Source organism: Oncorhynchus mykiss, chromosome 19 (genome assembly GCF_057628025.1).
Source record: "Oncorhynchus mykiss isolate SJ-2025 chromosome 19, ASM5762802v1, whole genome shotgun sequence".
In the NCBI taxonomy this organism is placed as follows: domain Eukaryota; kingdom Metazoa; phylum Chordata; class Actinopteri; order Salmoniformes; family Salmonidae; genus Oncorhynchus; species Oncorhynchus mykiss.
Window position 1 is genome coordinate 23,533,595 of NC_143040.1, and position 20,756 is coordinate 23,554,350.

At 42.1% G+C, this 20,756-nt stretch overlaps 2 protein-coding genes across 2 annotated transcripts in view; both read right to left on the bottom strand.

The window, feature by feature from the left end:
• Nucleotides 1–416: 416 nt before the first annotated feature.
• LOC110497415 (uncharacterized) lies at nt 417–17,055 on the bottom strand. The gene is made up of 7 exons (XM_090210488.1): nt 16,566–17,055; nt 14,815–14,945; nt 9,784–9,960; nt 4,330–4,491; nt 3,844–3,955; nt 3,494–3,621; nt 417–2,038 (listed from the first exon to the last, which is right to left on the bottom strand). The coding sequence occupies exons 1-7, from the start codon at nt 16,825–16,827 to the stop codon at nt 1,031–1,033; spliced, it is 1,980 nt and encodes a 659-aa protein (XP_090066614.1). The 5' UTR covers nt 16,828–17,055; the 3' UTR covers nt 417–1,030.
• Nucleotides 17,056–18,325: 1,270 nt separating this feature from the next.
• The window catches only part of LOC110498509 (uncharacterized), a 53,925-nt gene continuing 51,494 nt past the window's right edge, over nt 18,326–20,756 (bottom strand). The window contains exons 7-9 of the mRNA XM_090209682.1: nt 20,406–20,567; nt 19,902–20,013; nt 18,326–19,677 (exon numbers count right to left, since the gene is read on the bottom strand). Coding sequence (XP_090065808.1) covers nt 18,716–19,677; nt 19,902–20,013; nt 20,406–20,567 — 1,236 coding nt within the window. The 3' untranslated portion in view covers nt 18,326–18,715. The remainder of the gene's footprint in view (nt 19,678–19,901; nt 20,014–20,405; nt 20,568–20,756) is intronic.

Consider the following 20,756-nt stretch of genomic DNA (forward strand, 5'->3'; position numbering starts at 1 on the left):
AACTGAGTTAGGAAGGACGCCTGTATCTTTGTAGTGACTGGGTGTACTGATAAACCATCCAAAATGTAATTAATAAATTAACCATGCTCAAACGGATATTCAATGGCTGCTTTTTAAAAATCCATCTACCAACAGGTGGCCTTCATTGTGAGGCATTGGAACATCTCCCTGGTGTTTGTGTGTGAATCTGTGTTTGAAATTCACAGCTCAACTGAAGGACCTTACATGTAATTGATATGTGTGGGGTACAGAGATGAGGTAGTCATTGAAAAATCATGCTAATCACTATTGAACACAGAATGAGTCCATAAAACTTGTGATTTGTTAAATACAGTTTAACTCCTGAACTTACTTAGGCTTGCCATAATAGATGGCATGAATACTCATTGACTTAAAAGACAATTGCGAAAAACACATTTCCACTTTGACAATGAATCCATTTTAATACATTTAAAATGTAGGCTGTAACAGAACAAAATGTGGAAAAAAGTCAAGAGGTGTGAATACTTTCTGAAGGCACAAAGTACTTTGAGGAAAAATGTACCTCCTATAACTATGTTGTGGTTGTCTTACCCAGCTTTCTTAAGATGAATGCACTAATTTTAAGTCTTCTAATTGACAAAAATGTTAGTGTAATGTCTCAAAAGAAAATCTGCATGAACTTGGTAAAATAGGCATTTGTGAACATAATATAGCCTACACAGTACAAAAATCAATACGTAATAGTATTTTTCGGCTTATATATCACACAATGTCTGGATGCAGTAGTTTACCCAGGAATAATCTTTTCAGCTGACGATGAAAATTAATCTTTGTCTTTAATGCAGGGTTTGATCTAAACTTCAGAAGCTATCGAGGGGAATGGTTACCTTCTATGTTATAGAGTGGAATTGTTTTTCTGCTGGTGTATCCCGAAGTAGCTCCTTTCTGAGAAACTCTTCCTGGCAAACAGCCTTTCTCCAGTGTGGTCCTTCAGGTGCATCTTCAGCTGGTTTTGGTGTGAGAACCTGTTCTCACACTGGGGGCAGCTTTAGAGTTTCTCCCCTGTGTGGACCCTCTGGTGCCTCTTCAAGTTGGACGAGTGGGAGAAGCGCATATGACATTGAGTACAGCTGAAAGGTTTCTTCCCATTGTGGACACTCCTATGTCTGACAAGGTTACTCCGGAAGGAGAAGCTCTTGTAACATAGTTTACACTTGAAGGGTCTCTCCTTGGTGTGAACGGTCTGGTGCTCCTTCACATAGTTTGCCTCAGAGAAGCACTTCCCACACGTGGGGCAGGCGTACGGCTTGTCGGCGTCTGTCTTAATGCTCTGCCTCCCACGTTGTGACCCAATGACACCAGAGGAGGTAGAAGCGGGAGCCACCACCCTCATGTGGTTAGTCTTTGAGCTCCCTCCTTGACCTCTAGCCATTGTTTGGGTGTTGTTTGGATGGTGCCCTGTGTTATAGGTTAAGTACATCTTGTGGTGAACGCCCATCCTGACCCTGTCTGTATTGGTGGGGTAACCATGAGGTACCTGAGGAAGGCTTGACCCAGGCCTTATATGGACCCATTCACCAGGCATTAGATGAGACCCTGAAGGAGAAGACAGACTTCCTGTTAGACTCCCACCAGGGGGGTCTCCCACCGCTCTCTGTGAAGGCTGAAGACCAGGGTGACCTGCTCTGTTCTTTATGGATACTGTGGTGTTTGTATCATAGGAACAGGAGGGTCTATCTCTATCAGCCCCAGGCCCTGTTTCATCCCTGCAATGAGACTGTAAAGAGAAGGGCCTGGGCTGCAGACTGGAGCCTCTGTCTATCTGATGACCACCAGGACTGAGGTTGTTCAGTCCACCTGTCCACTGGTTGTGTTCTGTGTGGTGGTGGAGTCTCTGTCCCTCGTGGTTCGGTCCTGGTTCCGACTTGGGATGGAAGAGTGAAGGCTCCTGATCCAGGGTCCAGATCCGGGCCCAGGGTTTGACACCAGCCCTTTCACAGGTCCAGTCTCTCCCGCCAGCAACACCGGATATCAGCAGGTCCTCATGGACTGCAGACTGTAATAACAAATTGAACAGAAAAGCATTAAGGTTTATATGAGAAACTCTTTGCTGTACACAGAAACATGACATGATATTATAAAACCACAGTCAAGCCCATCTCTAACAGTAATTCAAGTACCTAACAATATGTAGCGATTGGAGTTTATCAAACATTTCCATTTGTGTTGATTCAAGAATTAAATGTAATGTTTTGTTTCGACTGAGATAAAGGAAACTCAGTCCCTGCAATTATTTAAAAAGATTGTCAGCACAGTCAAGTAGACAAGAATAATAACTTTTCTCACTATGGTAATATACATTTTTCTGTAAATCCCTCGCATTGATAAAATGAAATTTTGAGGACTTCGGAAAAGGTTCAACATTACATTACACACACAGCTTCACTATTTCATGTCAAGTAAACATAAATTAAGGCACTATCCTTACCTCACTATAAAACACAAGCATCAACCTAAAGGGTCAACTTTTGTCACTCTTCCTCAGTGAAGCATTGTAAGACACCATCACACCAACCATCACCATATCATCTACTCTGTCTCATCATACTCATTCTTTCCTCAGTCCACCTCATCCAGTTCTCTACTACATCCAAAACCAGCAGAATTAACTACAAACTAACTAACTAGTACTACATGGAAAGATGTAGACTGTGGTGTGAGGGGATGACACAGGCTGGCCTCGTAGGAGACTGTTGCTGATTACTGCCCAGGTGTGGTGGCCTCCAGGCACTTATTGCTGCCGATGCATCACCCAGATGGGAGGCTACACATTCGGTGGTGGAGGTTCCAGCCTACCCACAGAGGAGGAGGACCTGTGAACTGTAGAGACAGAGGTGCTTGATGAAAAGCTCCAGGCTTGTCTGACGGATGTGTCTCCCTCCCTGGCTGTACCATCGACGCTGCCTCCAATCACGCTACTCCTTTACTGAACTGCATCATCATCTAGCTGTGGAAGACCCTCTCCCATGAACTGCCAGCTCCCTGAACTTGTTTTAGTTCGTTTTTTAAAAGAGACTGACATTCTGTATGAAAAGCGCTATTTAAAATAATGAAATACATTTATTATTATTACTACATATCAGCATAGACTAATCATTTTCTGCTGGTGTATCCTGAGGTAGCTCCTCTCTGTGTTGTCACAGGGTCCATGTTCCAGTTGATAGATCCTATAGAAGGCAGGCTGAAGGCAGCACCTGTTAGGGGGTTAACCTGAGGCTCCGTCAGTCTCTCTGAATGACAACTATAGGAGCAGGATGGAGCATCGATTGCAGAGTCTGTGTCTGTTCTTTCCAGCCGTATATGGATACCTCCCAGTCCCTGCAGACCAAATCTACGCCTTTCCCTGGTCTCAGCCAGTCTGTTGTCATGGATATGTTGTTTTGTGCTTCTGGTTGTGGTTAACAGTGTTGTTCCCCAGCCCAGAGTTGAGGATGCTGTCCCATCCACTGACCTCCACTATGTCGCCTCTGGTCAAGCCCTGCTCGGTGATGTTGTCCCCTGGGCCCATAGCTGCACCCATCTGGGTCTGGGAATCCAAGATGGCCGCCCAGTCTCCTCTGTTACACTCCAGCCAACCAACTGCAGGAAGAGGTTATAAAATAGACTTTACAAACATGGAAGAGAACTCTACATATGGAGTTTTTTTGTTGTCAATTACCTGGTCCAGTTCATACGTGATAATGTGTGTTTATGTATGTAAACATAAGTTGTATTGATTTCAAAAATAGCCAAGCGGTTCATCTATTCTCATTGACGATATTGTATATTACTGTATGCAGGCTATATGTATTTCTACCTTACCTTGCTCCCCCATCTTTAGTCCACTCAGCAGGTCAATGCTCTCTGGTCTGTCTTCTATTGTCTCCTCTTTGACCAGCAACAGATCAGGCTTCCCATCCTCCATGTCTACTGACTGTAAGAGATACAGAGTGAGAGGATGTTGGATCAAGAAATCTGATGAGCACCTTGCTATGGAGCATCTTCTGATTGGGTAATGAGGGATTGCTATGAGTACTATGCAAATGTGTTAGTTGATTTGATTACTTGACACTCTTTAATGGTTTGATAACTCAAAGGCATGGTCCCACACTTAAGACAACATGTATGAAGACCTAGGCCCGTATCCACAAAGAGAATCAGAGTAGGAGTGCTGATCTAGGATCTTGCCATATAATCTTATTCATTATGATCTAAAAGGATCCTAGATCAGCACTCCTACTCTGAGAGGCTTTGTGGATACAGGCCCTGAACTAATACCATGCAGACAGTAGCTCACAGTGGGCTCACCTCAGTGAGACTGTGTGTGGTCCTGTGCTGCTCAGCTGGTTCCTCTGTGGGTTCAGGAGGAGGTGAAGTCTGGTTGTCCTCCATGACCATGGTCCACTCAGGGTTCCCCAGACCCTCCTCACACCCCTCCTCCTTCCCCAGCAGCACCTTCGGACCCTCCTCCTGGAAGAGAGAGGTGGTACAAATTACACAGACATTGGTGTATGGGTTTGTTCACCTGCACCAGCAAGCAATTGCTAACAACCCACCCCATCCTCCTGACCATGTGTAATAAAGTGAAAATCAGAGGCCCCGCACCCAACCATAACACGTAAATATAGAAAATGCGCTATAGGCTACAATCAGAGATGGCAACAAAAAAAATTGACAAGGGGTGTTTTTGTTTTTTGCCTGATTTTGCTTATAATTTCCTACATTGTGGTGTGCTACTTGTTAGTCAACTTATCTGTAATTATACTTAACAAAAATATAAACGCAAAATGCAACAATTTCAAAGATTTTGCTGAGTTACAGTTCATATAAGGAAATCAGTCAACTGAAATAAATTGGGCCCTAAACTATGGATTGCACATGACGGCAAGGGCACAGGGCCTTGGAAGGCATAGGCCCACCCACATGGTAGCCAATCAGAATGAGCCCCCCCCCCCCCCCCCCCGGTGGTCTGAGGTTGAGAGGCTGGTTGGACTTACTGCCAAATTCTCTAAAACAACGGAGGTGGCTTATGGTAGAGAAATTAACATAAAATTATCTGGCAACAGCAAATTGCACGCTTCCTCAAAACATGAGACCTCTGTGGCATTGTGTTGTGTGATTAAACTGCACATTTTAGTGGCCTTTTATTGTGCCCAGCACAAGGTGCACCTGTGTAATGATCATGCTGTTTAATCAGCTTCTTGATATGCCACTTCTGTCAGGTGGATGGATTATCTTGGCAAATGAGAAATGATCACTAAGAGGGATGCAAACAAATTTGTAAACAAAATGAGAAATAATATTTTTGTACTTATGAAACTTTTCTGGGAGTTTTAATCCCAGCTCATGAAACATGGGACCAACACTTTATTTGTTGCGTTTATATTTTCTTCAGTGTAGATACAGTACATGAGGCTTCTCTTCTGTCATTACATGTTGCCGTAGAAGACTAAATAAACCCTTGCTCACCAGAATGTCACAAATCGATAGAACCAATGCTTCAATCTAATTGACATTGGTGAAGTTCTCTGTCATCTCTGTTTCTTTCACAAGCCGTTTAGGGACCGGGGAGAAAATGCAATAAAAAAAATAAAAAACGGGAATGAATTTCTCAGCAAAATTTCCAAATGACATTAGTTTGACCGGTTGTAAGGAAATTGAAAGCTGTGACAACGACCCAAGACGTTTCTGATAAGATTTCAGTTTGGCTTGGTTGCATATTTTATGTGATTGAAATACTATCAGCTTTTATGATGCTGAAAAAGATAGCACCTCTACAAACAGTATCGAACTGCATTCGCATTCTCTCAAGATGCTGAAAGAAATTTGTATTCAAACCTGTTTCCAAGTCAAATTATTATACGTTTTTTTTACCTACATTTGCTGTGTCATTTTAATGCAAGAAATACTTACAGTGGATTCGGAAAGTATTCAGACCCCTTGACTTGTTCCACATTTTGTTACGTTACAGCCTTGTTCTAAAAGGTATTAAATACATACAAATCCTTAGCAATCTACACACAATACCACATAATGACAAAGCAAAAACCGTTAACAAATAGTTTAAAAACAGATACCTTATTTACATAAAGTACCAGTCAAAAGTTTGGACACACCACATTCTAGGGTTTTTCTTTATATTTACTATTTTCTACATTGTAGAATAATAGTGAAGTCATCAGAAAATAGTCAAAATAAAGAAGAATTGTTACGCCCTCTTCCAAATGGTAGCTATAAATACAGAGGATGCGCACAGTGCAACAATATGATGAAGTGTGAATATTTCTGCCACCCACACAGGAAAACGGTTCCAAATAAATTACATTATTACGTGTTCCACCACCCATGTTATTTACATTATTAAATGTCCATGTGGGCTCTGCAATGTCGGTAAAACCTCTCGTTTTCTCAAACAGAGGATTAGTGAACATAAAAGTTCAAATCAGGAGAAACGACGGATTATCCAGTCGCAGTACATTTTAATGACATTTCTACCTTTAGATTTTGTGGTATAGAAAAAGTTAAGATATCAGACAGGGGTGGTGATATCAATAATACTCTGAGTAAAAGAGAATGTTTTGGGATTTTCACCCTCCAGACATTATTTCCTAAAGGACTTAATGATTAAATGCCTATGTATGGTACGTTGTGAATTTGAACATGAATTTATTTATTTAAGATAGGGACATCATTTTTCGTACGACGTACCCATTAATGAAAACTTGCTATGTCCTCATTGTGGTTTTATAGACGTGTTTAATACATCTAATTTACATACTCAAATATTTATGAAAAGCATATTGTTATATTTGGTAGCACTTGTTTTTCCTTCCCCTCCAACCCCTTTCCATGAGTGGAACGGATGTGGGCGGGGCTAGGTCTACATAAGGGTGCCAATTTTTTTTTTTACTCACAAAAGCTCTGACGAAGGCCGTGAGATTATTAAAGATCAGTGATACTATCAAGAGCAGTGTGCGGTTTCCTTCATCTTGTTCAACTGTTACCATGCACCTGCAAAAAAAGATGGCTCAGATGTGCGAGTGCCTTTTGAATTTTGTACTTCGAAGAATCTAAGATGCTCAGAGACAGGATTGTGACGAGGCACAGATCTGGGGAACATTTCTGTAGCATTGAAGGTCCCCAAGAACACAGTGGCCATCATTCTTAAATGGAAGAAGTTTGGCCAGATTGCTTAGTTTAAGCAATCGGGGGAGAAAAGCCTTGGTCAGGGAGGTGACCAAGAACCCAATAGTCACTCTGACTGAGCTCTAGAGTTCCTATGTGGAGAAACTTCCAGAAGGACATCTCTGCAGCACTCCACCAATCAGGCCTTTATGGTAGAGTGGCCAGACGGAAGCCACTCCTCAGTAAAAGGCACATGACAGCCCACTTGGAGTTTGCCAAAAGGCACCTAAAGGACTCTGACCATGAGAAACAAGATTCTCTGGTCTGATGAAACCAAGATTGAACTCTTCGGCCTGAATGCCAAGTCTAGAGGAAACCTGGCACCATCCCTACTGTGAAGCATGGTGGTTACAACATCATGCGGTGGAGATGTTTTTCAGCAGCAGGGACTGGGAGACTAGTCAGGATCGAGGGAAAGATGAACGGAGCAATGTACAGAGTGATCCTTGATGAAAACCTGCTCCAGAGCACTCAGGACCTCAGACTCGGGCTTCTTAAACTTGATTTAAATGAGAATGACAGCTCGATAACATATTTCTATGTGAATTTGGCGTGTAGGCTAAAACTTGGGCTTATGCACTAAAGCCACTAAAAGGTTTTTCTTTCATTATTTTAGGCTAAATGTACCCTATAGATATAAATGACACAATAATTAAACATTTATGGATTTTTTTGAAAGCTATCGTTTCTCTTTATTCAATCCGCTCGCCACCAACCACACAATATTTCATGACCCTTAAACATTCCCTGCAGATATAACCATAGGGGAACTGCTCAGTGAGTCAAGCCGCGCATCACTAACAGACATACATACACTCCCTCAGGTACGTACACACGCACAGACAGATAAACACACTTTTAACATGGAGTGTTTACCCATCTCCACTACGTTTGAGTCCTATACTGAAGTTACAGAATGGCATTGTTGTTAAACTCCTCATGGTGGACAAATATGTTGTGGGTAAAAATATGTCAGCTATGATAAGTCAAGTCATCAGTCAAACCGGACTAAATTATTTTGACGTGTACAGTAGGTGTTTGTTAGTGTGTGGTTATGTGTAGGTATATTTAGTGAGTGTATAGCACTGGTGGATGTATGCAGAATATGGTGAGATCAGATGTGATGTATACTAAAGAGAGTCTCAATGAAAGTGTTGGAACGATAAGTCCCATTTTGTGTTTATTAAAACATGAACACGTTTTAAATGACACCATATGAAATCCACACACACATCATGTCTCAACTAAAAATCTGCATGGACTTGATGAATAAACTGCATTAATATACTCATTAAAAGTGTCTTGGAAAACATTTAAGTAGTTAAATGAAAGTAATGAAACAGGCATTTGTGAACATCATATATCCTACACAGTACAAACACAATATGTAACAGACTTTTTAGGCTTATATATCACACAATGTCTGGATAAAATATTCCACTCAGATATATTCAAATCTGTTACTGTCGTTAATCCAAATGCATCTGTGGATCTTTTCTGTACAGAACAAGGAAAATCCATCTTTGTCTTTAACGCAGGGCTTGATCTAAACATCAGAAGCAATGGAATCAAATGGTTACTTTCTATGTTATAGAGTAGAATGTTTTTTTTGCTGGTGTATCCTGAGGTAGCTCCTCTCTGAGAACCTCTTCCCGCAGTGCGTACAGGCGAACGGCCTCTCTCCCATGTGGACCTTTAGGTGCATCTTCAGCTGGTGGGAGGACTTCTCACACAGGGGGCAGCTGTAAGATTCTCCCCTGTGTGGACCCTCTGGTGCCTCTTCAGGTTGAACGAGTGTGAGAAACTAGCATGGCACACGTGGCAGACGAACGGTTTCTCCCCAGTGTGGACCCTCTGGTGCCTCTTCAGTGTGCCAGCCTCTGCGAAGCGCATGTGACACTGGGTACAGCTGAAGGGTTTCTCCCCTGTGTGGACCCTCTGGTGGATCTCCACCTTCTGGGGGCTGCTAAAGCCTTTGTTACAGAACATGCAGAGGAAACATTTCTTTTTACTACCGCCAGATGTTGCTCCACTGAGCGTGTGTAAAGGGGAGTGGGTGTCGACATTGAGATTTGTCTCTAAGCTTTCCCTGTAATCTAAGATATCTCTGCCCTGTGAGTATCCGTCTCCTAGGTGACTATCTGCATTCCATGTGGGAGGAGCGTCACCCTCTACTTTCACAGCCACCTCATCTACGACTATAACCTCCCCTTTCTTATCTAGGCACCCTTCAGAGTATACACTACTACTATACCGTTTCATGTCCCCTCTAGACAGATCAGTCTGTGTCTCTAAACCCAAGGGCATGTTGGCAGGGTTCATTTCTGTAGTGTAAGAACAAGACGGATCATTGCCAGTCTCAAACTCGTCACCTGAGTCCAGATGGGAATTAACTGTCCCCGAGTCACCGTAAAGTAAATACTCTGAGGCAAGAGCAGGAGGACAGCCCAGTCTCCCCAACCCCAGTCTCTCTGGGTCTGACTTGAGGTCAGATCCTGTGTGTAAGAGCCTTTGTGTTACAGTTAAATTCTCTGTGTTCGTCTCTGTCTTGAGGACGCCGTTCGGCTTTCCACTGACCTCCGCAATGCTGTGTCGGGCCCTGGGCTGGGGTTTGGCGGTGAGGTCCTCCGTGTATTCAGGAGGTGCCGCTGCTCCAGCCTGGATGTCTCTGCTGTGTAGTGGATCCTCTCCTTCAGTCCTCTCCTGCTTGACCAGAGACGATCCTCCAGGACCTGCAACTTCTGCATCTTCAGACTGACAAGAAGAAGGAGTTTATTAAAGGTACATGAGTAGAATTGATAACAATGTCGTAGCAGTGGGGGGAAAAGGTTGAATTCTTATCCAAAATGAAGGAAAATAAAATGATGCTGACACCATCTAAAATATAATTTATACCTCCAGAAATTTGCTCCAATAACATATTCGTAAAATGATTTGTTAAAATGATTTTAGGGCTAACCCCATTTAGTCAACTGTTAGATTGTTTGGTGGATAGGCTGTTGGTGATCGAGATTTCTTTAGTCGAGCAGTCTAAATGTAGAGGGTTTTTTCCATGGTGCACAAGACACCTGTCTGATTCGCACCTGTTTCAGTGGACTAATCCATTGCGGAGGCCACGGGGATGGCACAGTCCATTACTCTAAGACGTGATCCTGAAGTTGTATATGGTTATATTACAGTTGGAGTCGGAAGTTTACATGCACCTTAGCCAAATACATTTAAACTCAGTTTTTCACAATTCCTGACATTTAATCCTTTAAATGTATTAACTTGGGTCAAACATTTCGGGTAGCCTTCCACAAGCTTCCCACAATAAGTTGGGTGAATTTTGGCCCATTCCTGACAGAGCTGGTGTAACCGAGTCAGGTTTGTAGGCCTCCTTGCTCACACACGCTTTTTCAGTTCTGCCCACACATTTTCTATAGGATTGAGGTCAGGTCTTTGTGATGGCCACTCCAATACCTTGACTTTGTTGTCCTTAAGCCATTCTGCCAGAACTTTGGAAGTATGCTTGGGGTCAATGTCCATTTGGAAGACCCAATTGCGAACAAGCTTTAACTTCCTGACTGATTCATGTCTTGAGATGTTGCTTCAATATATCCACATAATTTGCCTACCTCATGATGCCATCAATTTTGTTTAGTGCACCAGTCCCTCCTGCAGCAAAGCACCCCCACAACATGATGCTGCCACCCCCCCACCCCCCACGTGCTCCACGGTTGGGATGGTGTTCTTCGGCTTCCAAGCCTCCCCCTTTTTCCTCCAAACATAACGATGGTCGTTATGGCCAAACAGTTATATTTTTGTTTCATCAGACCAGAGGACATTTCTCCAAAAAGTACGATCTTTGTCCCCATGTGCAGTTGCAAACCGTAGTCTGGCTTTTTTATGGCGGTTTTGAAGCAGTGGCTTCTTCCTTGCTTAGTGACCTTTCAGGTTATGTCGATATAGGACTCGTTTTACTGTGGATATAGATACTTTTGTACCTGTTTCCTCCAGCATCTTCACAAGGTCCTTTGCTGTTGTTCTGGAATTGATTTGCACGTTTCGCACTAAAGTACATTAATCTCTAGGAGACAGAACGCGTCTCCTTCCTGAGCAGTATGACGGCAACGTGGTCCCATGGTGTTTATACTTGCGTACTATTGTTTGTACAGATGAACGTGGTACCTTCAGGCGAAAATTGCTCCCAAGGATAAACCAGAATTGTGGAGGTCTACACATTTTTTTCTGAGGTCTTGGCTGATTTCTTTTTATTTTCCCATCATGTCAACTAGAGGCACTGAGCTTGAAGGTAGGCCTTGAAATACATCCACAGGTACACCTCCAATTGACTCTAATAATGTCAATTAGCCTATCAGAAGCTTCTAAAGCCATGACATCATTTTCTGGAATTTTCCAAGTTCTTTAAAGGCACAGTCAACTTAGTGTATGTAAACTTCTGACCCACTGGAATTATGATTCAGTGAATTAAAAGTGAAATAATCTGTCTTTAAACAATTGTTGGAAAAATTACTTGTGTCATGCACAAAGTAGATGTCCTAACCGACTTGCCAAAACTATAGTTCGTTAACAAGACATTTCTGGAGTGGTTGAAAAACAAGTTTTAATGACTCCAACCTAAGTGTATGTACACTTTCGACTTCAACTGTATGTAAAAAATAATGGTGCAAGACTAAAAAATCTAATATTTTATAACAAATGCACTCTCTCCGTGTTGGATAAGGTCGCTGTCGACATAATCTTCAGTGCGCTGTAGAATTGGCGCCTTTCCCTATGTTGTTATGTGCATAATAGCAAAGTTGACCAGCATATTGGGATTGAGAACCCATGCTGCGGAGGCAGGAGCAGCAGAGACAAGGAAACATCCCTTGCCTTGAGCCTAATTGTCTAAGAAAGTTGAGGAGAGAGGAAACCCCAATTTAATTAGGTCTATAATCAATAGCTGTTAAATGTGCCTGGCTTTATAAATCATCCATATATCTACAGAAATAAGACAGATTTTGCTTCTGTTGCCTGTTTGAGTGTTTGTTTAATAGCCTACTGATTCCTTTGGCACAAAAGTCTCGTGCAACGGCAAAATGTTGCATAAAAGCAATTTCACAGATTCTGCTGTTTTTAATCTTTGCTATGCTGTAATAAAAGCTTCCAAAAATGTTTTCGTTATAACAGACTGGTATTACTTATAATGTATTGTTTATACTGTTCCAAACAGGCAGAAAAAAAATATTGTAATCTAACAACACCTGTTTGTCACATAATATGCATGCAGCTCTCGCTCCTATACCCTACATTTTCTTGATCTTCTAATTGTTATTATTGCATTTAATATTATGATCATCATTATTATACGTAATGATTTTATCATTAGTAGGCTTTGCATAGCCTTGTATAACCACCATCGAGCTATAGGCTTAAGAGCGCGTCCTGTTTAGTCATAATACCATAACTTACTTACTATATATATATATATATATATTTATTTCAATATACAGCCTACTATATGAATCAATCAATGATTCCTTTGTTCATGCCATCACACAGCATATTAGACATTAATGCTTTGAAAAGCAATCAAGCATTTTAGCTTGAAATTAAATAACAAAGGGAGCTTTGAATAATTAGCCTAAACAATAAATAAACCGCAATTCACGAATGCATGCAACTGTTTTTAGTCTGCTGTAATAAAGGCTTTATAAATCTTTAGTGTTGTTATTTAGTGATGTTTATTAATGAATGTTTATGTAATCGACCAACACCTGTTTGGCACACAATATTTACGCAACGCTTGCTCCCAGACCCTCATTTTTCTTGATCCCCAGTCGTTTCCACAACTAGGTCAAATGTCTTCCACAGATCTGACTTCCCCTTTACCTCCTAAGAAACCAGTAAACATTCACCCATTTCAAGTTTATTTTTCACATCCTCCGCATCCATTTTGCTGTCACGTGTTGCTGTGTTCGTAGTTTGTTATAACCAATTTATTGACGTCATTATGATAGGCTATAGGTCAGGCCATATTGGTCGCATGCGATGCTTACATGTTTCACGTAAAGAGAGCAAGGGTTGAGGGAATGGTTTTCCTATACAAATGAGGGATTTCGGTAAAATAACTTTTCAGTAAGAAACTAAATTCCTGAAATGAGTTCGCAGCATCAGCACGGACACTGCAAAAAAAACATACCTGTGCTGTGGTACCTTTTCACTGCAATAGGGAGGAAAGCGAGACAACGTAAGCCAGTCAGTCACACAGGCACTCGCTGTCATTTTTTTTTAGCACAGTGTGATCATCGGGCTCTTTCTTAAGTAATTTGTGTGTCTTAATTATTTAATCAAACAGTGTGCTTAAAGTATTAGACAAGCTCAGTAGTTAATTTTATTCAAATGCATGTCTGTCTATATATGGAAAAACAAGTTTCAACATTTCAACCAATTGATTGGTCGAAATAACAGGACGACTCTCGGGTTGACACATTTTTTTATTTGAACATAAATATAGCCTATGCATTGTCCATGTTATCAAATGTGCTATTAGTAATAAGCATTATCACCTGTAGCCCAACTGATGGAGCATAGTGGCTATAAACAAATAGGCTGAAGCACGGGGTTGCCTATCTGCATTTACCCTATTGGGCTAATCATTAGCTAGATCCCAAATATGATCTTTTAACTAGTTAGCATCCTATTGCTGAATTTTGTATCCCCAAAAACTTGAATAAACACAGCGAATATGATGTAGCTCTCCCTGTTATTGTAACTTGGAGTCACCACCCCCCCCCCCCCCCCCCCCCCCCCCCCCAGAAACCATTTCATGTCACCATTTCACCCCCAACACTTTCCCTGGTTGCCACTACTCTTGCTCAACTAAAAATGTTATCCGTCTCATCACAATGGTTTTTAAGTCACTCCCCCAAAAAAATTTGAGGAAGGGTTGTGTTTTACCCCAAGTTACTATACAATTGACCCGTGTTACATTTTCCCCCACTCTCCCCGATAAACTCACAGGGAATTGGAGTGGGAATGTGCTTAACCATGCCACTGCTAAAAACAACGGGTTTAAAATGGTGCAGTTTGCTAAGGAGTTGAGAAATAAATAAAGTAGGAATGGAAAACTGGGATCCCCTATATTTAACAAAGGCCATTAAAACGTCTGTTTTCCCGGTGATTGCAAGAATTGTTATGCATTGACTGCTTATCAGAATTCATGTTTCCCTCCCTAAGGCACTCATAACTTGAATGCACCTTCAGAGGAATATCTCTCTCGCATAGAACACACAACAACAAGTCAACTTGGTAAAGAGAAACTATTATATTATGGGGCTGTCATGCATTACTCGTGTTGCTTGCAGAGTAAATGTGCACTGTTCTAGAATCTTAAAAGTTTGCCTCGGCAGACATATTCTTTTCAAGTTCCATATTTCTTTGCCGTGGCGCAGCGCCACAGATAAATGACTGCAGCAAAAACACTGTGTCAGAGAAGTCTCACAAGCTCCCCTATGGCAGATACATGTAAGCAAGTGAATAGCTGAAGGCAGCCTTTCTGAAATAAATGGACCACATTTGATTAACAAAGGAACTGTAATTTAGATGTTATACTATGACACTAACCTCTATCACGATAACGTGCTGGGTTGAGGTTCCACTCTCCTCATCAACAGTGGTTGGTTGGTCATCTCTCCATGTATTGTGTCCGGCTGGCTTCACAACCCTCCTGTGGCCTCCAGTGAGATGTCCTTCACCTGAGAGTGTGTTTGGGGGAAAAGAGGTGGTTAGGTTAGCTACTGTACAATGGTATATTGTACACAATTAATAATGTCTAGAATTGGCAAGGATGTAAGGTAATACTTCTTGATATACTATTTATTGATTGATGTATTATGTTCCATGCATCACATTGTTTTCATTGGGTAAATAATATGAAGTGCAGAAAACAAGAATCTGGTTATAATATGAGCGTCTTTGGGCGAGACAACCAAGTAATCAGGGGAGTTATTGCATACTATTAAAAAAACTGACCAACACCCAAGTTCCGTCAACTGGACAGTTGTAAATCATGCAGCGCCTTGTGTCACCATGTCTTATATCGACTGAAAGCTTAAATTATTGTTAATATAACTGCACTGCCCAATTTACAGTAGCTATTACTGCAAAAAAAATGCCATGCTATTGTTTGAGGAAAGCTCCTAACAAAACAGTTTTTTCGCCGCGATAGGTTTGATAAATTCGTCCCTGAAGGTGAAATGTGGACTTACATTCTGAAATTGTGCTCAGATTTATTATCCAAAGGGTCACAGAGATAACATGAAGTGTTGTTTTGTTAGATCAAATCCTTGTTCATATCCTAAAAAGGTCCATATAGCATGCACGATCGATTTTGTATTTCCACTCATTCAATTAGCAAAAAAATTCATCTGTGAAAATCTAACCCGAAACATTGTTTCAACCAGTCTAATCATGTTCGTATGTATTCCTTAGAGATCCTAGAACGTAACGAGACTTCATTATATCATTTGGGGTGTTGTATATCCTATAGGACACCATATTTGGTCAGAGAGCAACTCCTTCATGGCACGCTACTGACGCGGGCGGACTTCACTTGAACAACTCTAACGTTGTCAAATAAGCACCAATCGGGGTCAAACAAAGCTAGCTAGATAGCTAATGAGCTGGGCTTTACGAGAGTAAACCTTGTATCTGTCGTAAAATGTATCTACTAACCTTGTACGACAGCATGCCTTTTCCTTTTGGACAAAAATTATACAAATATTCAGAGTTATGAAGTTATGAAAACTGGTTGTTTTGCAAATGTTGAACTTATAATATGGCTACTAATACTGGAAAAGCTCAATCAAAGTCCAAGTATACAGATTTGACGATATTCTTGCAGAAAAATGTAATATGAATGCAAATGTCTCCTTCACGATTTGCCCAAATGTACCACACCAAATGTCATGTAGTTCGCTCATGCTTCAAATTATCCACACATACACTGCTGCCCTCTTGATGGCACCATCGGAATTACAACCAGAGTGAGTAATGGCTGGAAAAGGGCCCTTTCTGTTGCATTTCAAAGAACAGATCTATTGTGTTATTTTATCCTACATTCAATTCAAATTTTCCTCAAACTTCAAAGTGTTTCCTTTCAAATCGTACCAAGAATATGCATACCCTTGCTTCAGGGCCTGAGCTACAGGCAGTTAGATTTGGGTATGTTATTTAGGCGTAAATTGAAAGGGGGCTATCCCTAAGACGTTTTAACCATCTATTCTACAGTATGTGTTTAACACATCTAAGGTCACACATGCGCAGAGGGGAATGGGGCGATAGGCAGCGCAACCTCGGCCTTCTGCAAAATGTACCTCTTGCCATTCCTCTGTATCGGTCGAGGATCTTGACACTACTCGGACGAATGGTCCTCTCTGCGCGCTCCCGTGCCACCTTCAGTTCCAGCAGCTGTAGTTTTCTCCGCAATGTCCTGTTTTCTTTCTGGCTTTGGGTTATTTCCAAACGAAATACTGCATAGTCGTCATCTACGAGTTTACAGATCTCTGCCACGGCTGCATTCGCTAGCACCTCCAAGACGGAGGCTATTTGAGTATGAAAAACAATACAGTTAGCCATTGTTAGCAGCTAGCTAGCCTTACCTAGAACATCTAGCAACAAAGCCCTGTCTCCAACGCGAAATAAACACTACCTGATGTAAGTATGTAATGCTGTGCAGTTAAGCATATTTTGAGTTCAAAGGTGTTAATAAACGTCTAAATAACAATACTAACAACGCTATGGTGATAATTGTTTTTGGTAACTGCTCACTTCCGTTTACACTGAAGAGAAAGGATCTTATTGGTTGGCGTCATAGCTCAAAGGCTGGTAACTGAAAAAGGTGTGCGCTTTGTTTTTTGAAATACGGTACTGCTTATTACGTTACATATCAAATCTCCTATTCATGATCACTATCTTTCAAGTTCAGAGCAGACTTGTTAAGAACGAACAGTGTGATAAAATATAATAATATGACTTTATTCCATCTACTCAGTAAGGTAAATATTTAAGTGCTTGTTCTAGTCTAGGCTTACTGTCGCTGTTTCAAATGACAAGTTAACAAAGGGTTAATGAGGGGTATGCGGTTAATTACCCTCTTACGACAAGACACTTCACATGATAACTATAATATTTCCGGTAAAGAATTGTTCCCAGAAGTGCATACATCTACAATTTCTCCCCATTGTCGTCACTCCTATGTCTGGTAAGGTTACTCCGGAAGGAGAAGCTCTTGTAACACAGCTTGCAACTTTAAGGGCCTCTCCTTGGTGAGAACGGTCTGGTGTGCCTTCACATAGTTCGCATTAGTGACGCGCTGTACAGGTGGGGCAGGTGTTCGGCTTGTCCGCATCCGTCCTAATACGTTGTGACCGAGTGACATCAGAGAAGGTAGAAGCAGGAGCTAGCACCCTCAGGTGGAAAAACCCATTCACCAGGCATTAGACAAACTTCCTGATAGACTTCCACCAGGGAGTCTCCCACTACACTCTGTGAAGGCTGAAGCCCAGGGTGACCTGCTCTTCTCATCATGGATACTGTGGTGTTTGGAATCATAGGAACAGGAGGGTCTCTATCAGCCCCAGGTCCTGCTCCATCCCTGCGATGAGACTGTGAAGAGAAGGGTCTGTCTGGGCTGCAGACTGGATCCCTGACTGGAGCCTCTGTCTCTCTGATGACCACCAGGACTGAGGTTGTTCAATCCACCTGTCCACTGGTTGTGTTCTATGTAGTGGTTGTGGTGGAGTCTCTGTCCCTCGTGGTTGGGGCCTTTGTTCTGACTCGGGAAGGAAGAGCGACAGCTCCTGATCCATGATCCTGACCAGTCACTTCATAGGCCCAGTCGCCAGTAACACCGGATCGGCAGGTCTTCATTGACTACAGACTGCAAACAAAGATTGTACTGAAAAGCAGAAAACTTAATTTAAAAACTCTTTCCTGTATACACAGAAACATGACATTATAAAATCTCAACCACAGTCAAGCCCATCTTCAAAACTGAAGTACCTAACAATATGGAGCCATTAGAGTATTCTAAAATATATATATAAAAATGATACAAAATAACCAAGTCAGTCAGCAGAGTCAATTTAGAATTTAATTTAAACAAAATAGCAATCACAAGTAGAATAACTTCACTATGGTAACACTACCTTTTATATAAATCTGGTAGCATCGCTTTGATAGAATACTTTGGAAAAGGTTCAACATTAGACACATCTTCACTACTTCATGTCAAGTAAACATGAATTAAGATACTATCATTTCCTCATTATAAAACACCAGCATCAAACAATCACTTTACATCAGTGAAGCATTTTTACAGACACCATCACACCAACGATCACCATATCATCTACTCTGCCTCATCATACTCATTCTTTCCTCAGGTCACCTCATCCAGTTCCCTACTAGATCCAAAACCAACAGAATTAACTACAAACAAACGAACGAGTACTACATTACATGTCTATACATGGACCATGTGCATTTTCTGCTGGTGTATCCTGAGGTAGCTCCTCTCTGAGAACCTCTTCTCGCAGTGCGTACAGGCAAACGGCCTCTCTCCCGTGTGGACCTTCAGGTGCCTTTTCAGCTGGTGCTGGTGGGAGAACCTCTTCTCACACTGGGAGCAGCTGAAGGGTTTCTCCCCTGTGTGGACCCTCTGATGGCTCTTCAGGTGGCCAGCCCGGGCGAAACGCATATAACACTGTGTACAGTTGAATGGTTTCTCCCCTGTGTGAGTCCTCTGGTGGATCTCCACCTGTTTGGGAAAACTGAAGGCTTTCCCACAGAATGAACATGGGAAGCGCTTCTCTTTGGCGCTGCCAGATTTACAGATTACGTCTCTACTACTGTCATTTGTCAATGGGCTTGTGTAGCCATTTAGTGTTGAGTCACTGGCATTGTCTGAGGTCTGGTTTAACATTAGGAGAGTGTGAGGAGGATGAATGCCAGGGAGTGTCTGTGTTGTCGCAGGGTCCATGTTCCAGTTGATAGATCCTATAGAAGGCAGGCTGAAGGCAGCACCTGTTAGGGGGTTAACCTGAGGTGCCATCAGTCTCTCTGAATCACCACTATAGGAACAGGACGGAGCATCGCCAGCAGAGTCTGTGTCTGTTCTCTCCAACCGCATACGGACACCTCCCCGACCCTGCAGACCAAATCTACGCCTCGCCCTGGTCTCAGCCAGTCTGTTGTCATGGAGACTAAGTTTGGTTGTTGTTTTGTGTTCGACTGTCAGTTTCTGGTTGTGGTTAACGTTCCCCCGCTGAGAGTTGAGGATGCTGTCCCATCCACTGACCTCCATTATATCGCCTCTGGTCCTGGCCTGATCAGTGATGTTGTCTCTTTGGCCTTTGGCTGCACCGGTCTGGGTCTGGGAATCCAAGATGGTTGCCCAGTCTCCTCTGTTAGCCTCCAGCCAACCACCTGCAGGAAGAGGTTACAAAATAGACTTCACAAACATGCCAGAGAACATTCTACATATGGATTTTTATTGTCAATTACCTGAGCATTTTCATACATTGTGTTTTTTTGTATGTAAACAAATTTCATTATATGAATGAAGAAAATTAAGGAAAAATAATAGCCAGGTGCATCACTATTTCCATTGAAGATCTATTACTGTATGTAGACTATTATTTCTCACTTACCTTCCTCCCCCAGCTTTAGTCCACTCAGCAGATCATTACTCTCTGGTTCGTCTTCGATTGTCTCTTCTTTGACAATCAGCAGATCAGGCTTCCCATCCTCCATGTCTACTGACTGTAAGATATACAGAGTGAGAGGATGTTGGATCAAGAAATCTGAAATGAGCACCCTTCTATGGAGCATCTTCTGATTGGGCATTGAGGGATTGCTGTGAGTACTATGCAAACGTGTTAGTTGATTTGATTACTTGACCTTCTTTAATGAATGGTTTGATAATTCAAAGGCATGGTCTCACACTACCAGACAATATATCAAGACCTGTGCACTTATACACAAAGAGTCTCAGAGTAGAAGTGGTGATCGAGGATCAGGTCCCGCACTTGTCTACATAGTCTTGTGATCTAAAATTACAAAACTGATCCTACTTCAGCACTCCTACTCTGAGAGGCTTAGTGGAATACGGCCCAAACTAATACCATTCAGACAGTAGTTCACAGTGGGCTCACCTCAGTGAGACTGTGTGTGGTCCTGTGCTGCTCAGCTGGTTCCTCTGTGGGTTCAGGAGGAGGTGTAGTCTTGTTGTCCTCTATGACCATGGTCCCCTCTGGGTTCCATAGACCCTCATCATACCCCTCCTCCTTCACCAGCAGCACCTCTGGACCCTCCTCCTCCTGGGAGAGACGGGTGATACAGATTACACAGACGTACACTCCCCTCAGGTACGTACACACACAGATAATAAACATACTTTCAACATGGAGTGTTTACCCATTCCAACGACATTTGAGTCCTATACTGTAGTTACAGAATGACTTCATTGTTGTTAAACCCATCATGATGGACATACAGTGGTGCAA